The 245-nt window shown below is 14.7% G+C and overlaps 1 protein-coding gene across 1 annotated transcript in view; it reads left to right on the top strand.

Annotated features, from left to right (window-relative positions):
* The window catches only part of EMH_0090040 (uncharacterized protein), a gene marked incomplete at both ends in the record, with an annotated part of 2,336 nt that extends 2,203 nt beyond the window's left edge, over positions 1–133 (top strand). The window contains 1 exon segment of the mRNA XM_013501520.1: positions 84–133. Within this exon segment, the coding sequence (XP_013356974.1) occupies positions 84–133 (50 nt within the window).
* Positions 134–245: the final 112 nt, after the last annotated feature.

The following is a 245-nucleotide window of genomic DNA, read 5'->3' as shown; positions in this document are numbered from 1 at the left end:
AAAAAAAAAAAAAAAAATAAAAAATAAAAAAAAAAATAAAATAAATAAATAAATAAATAAATATATGTGTGTATATGTTTCAGAAAGAGAAAGAAGAGAAGAAGCATCAAAGCTTCACGTAGCAAGAAGATAAAATAAACCAAAAAAAAATAAAATAAAATAAAATAAATAAATAAATAAATAAATGTGTGTGTGTATGTATGTATGTATAAATAAATAAATAAATAAATAAATAAATAAACATG

Source organism: Eimeria mitis, genomic scaffold, assembly GCF_000499745.2.
Source record: "Eimeria mitis Houghton genomic scaffold, Emh_scaff7019, whole genome shotgun sequence".
NCBI lineage: Eukaryota > Apicomplexa > Conoidasida > Eucoccidiorida > Eimeriidae > Eimeria > Eimeria mitis.
The sequence above is the reverse complement of the archived record's forward strand: the minus strand, read 5'-3'. Positions and strand labels throughout refer to the sequence as shown.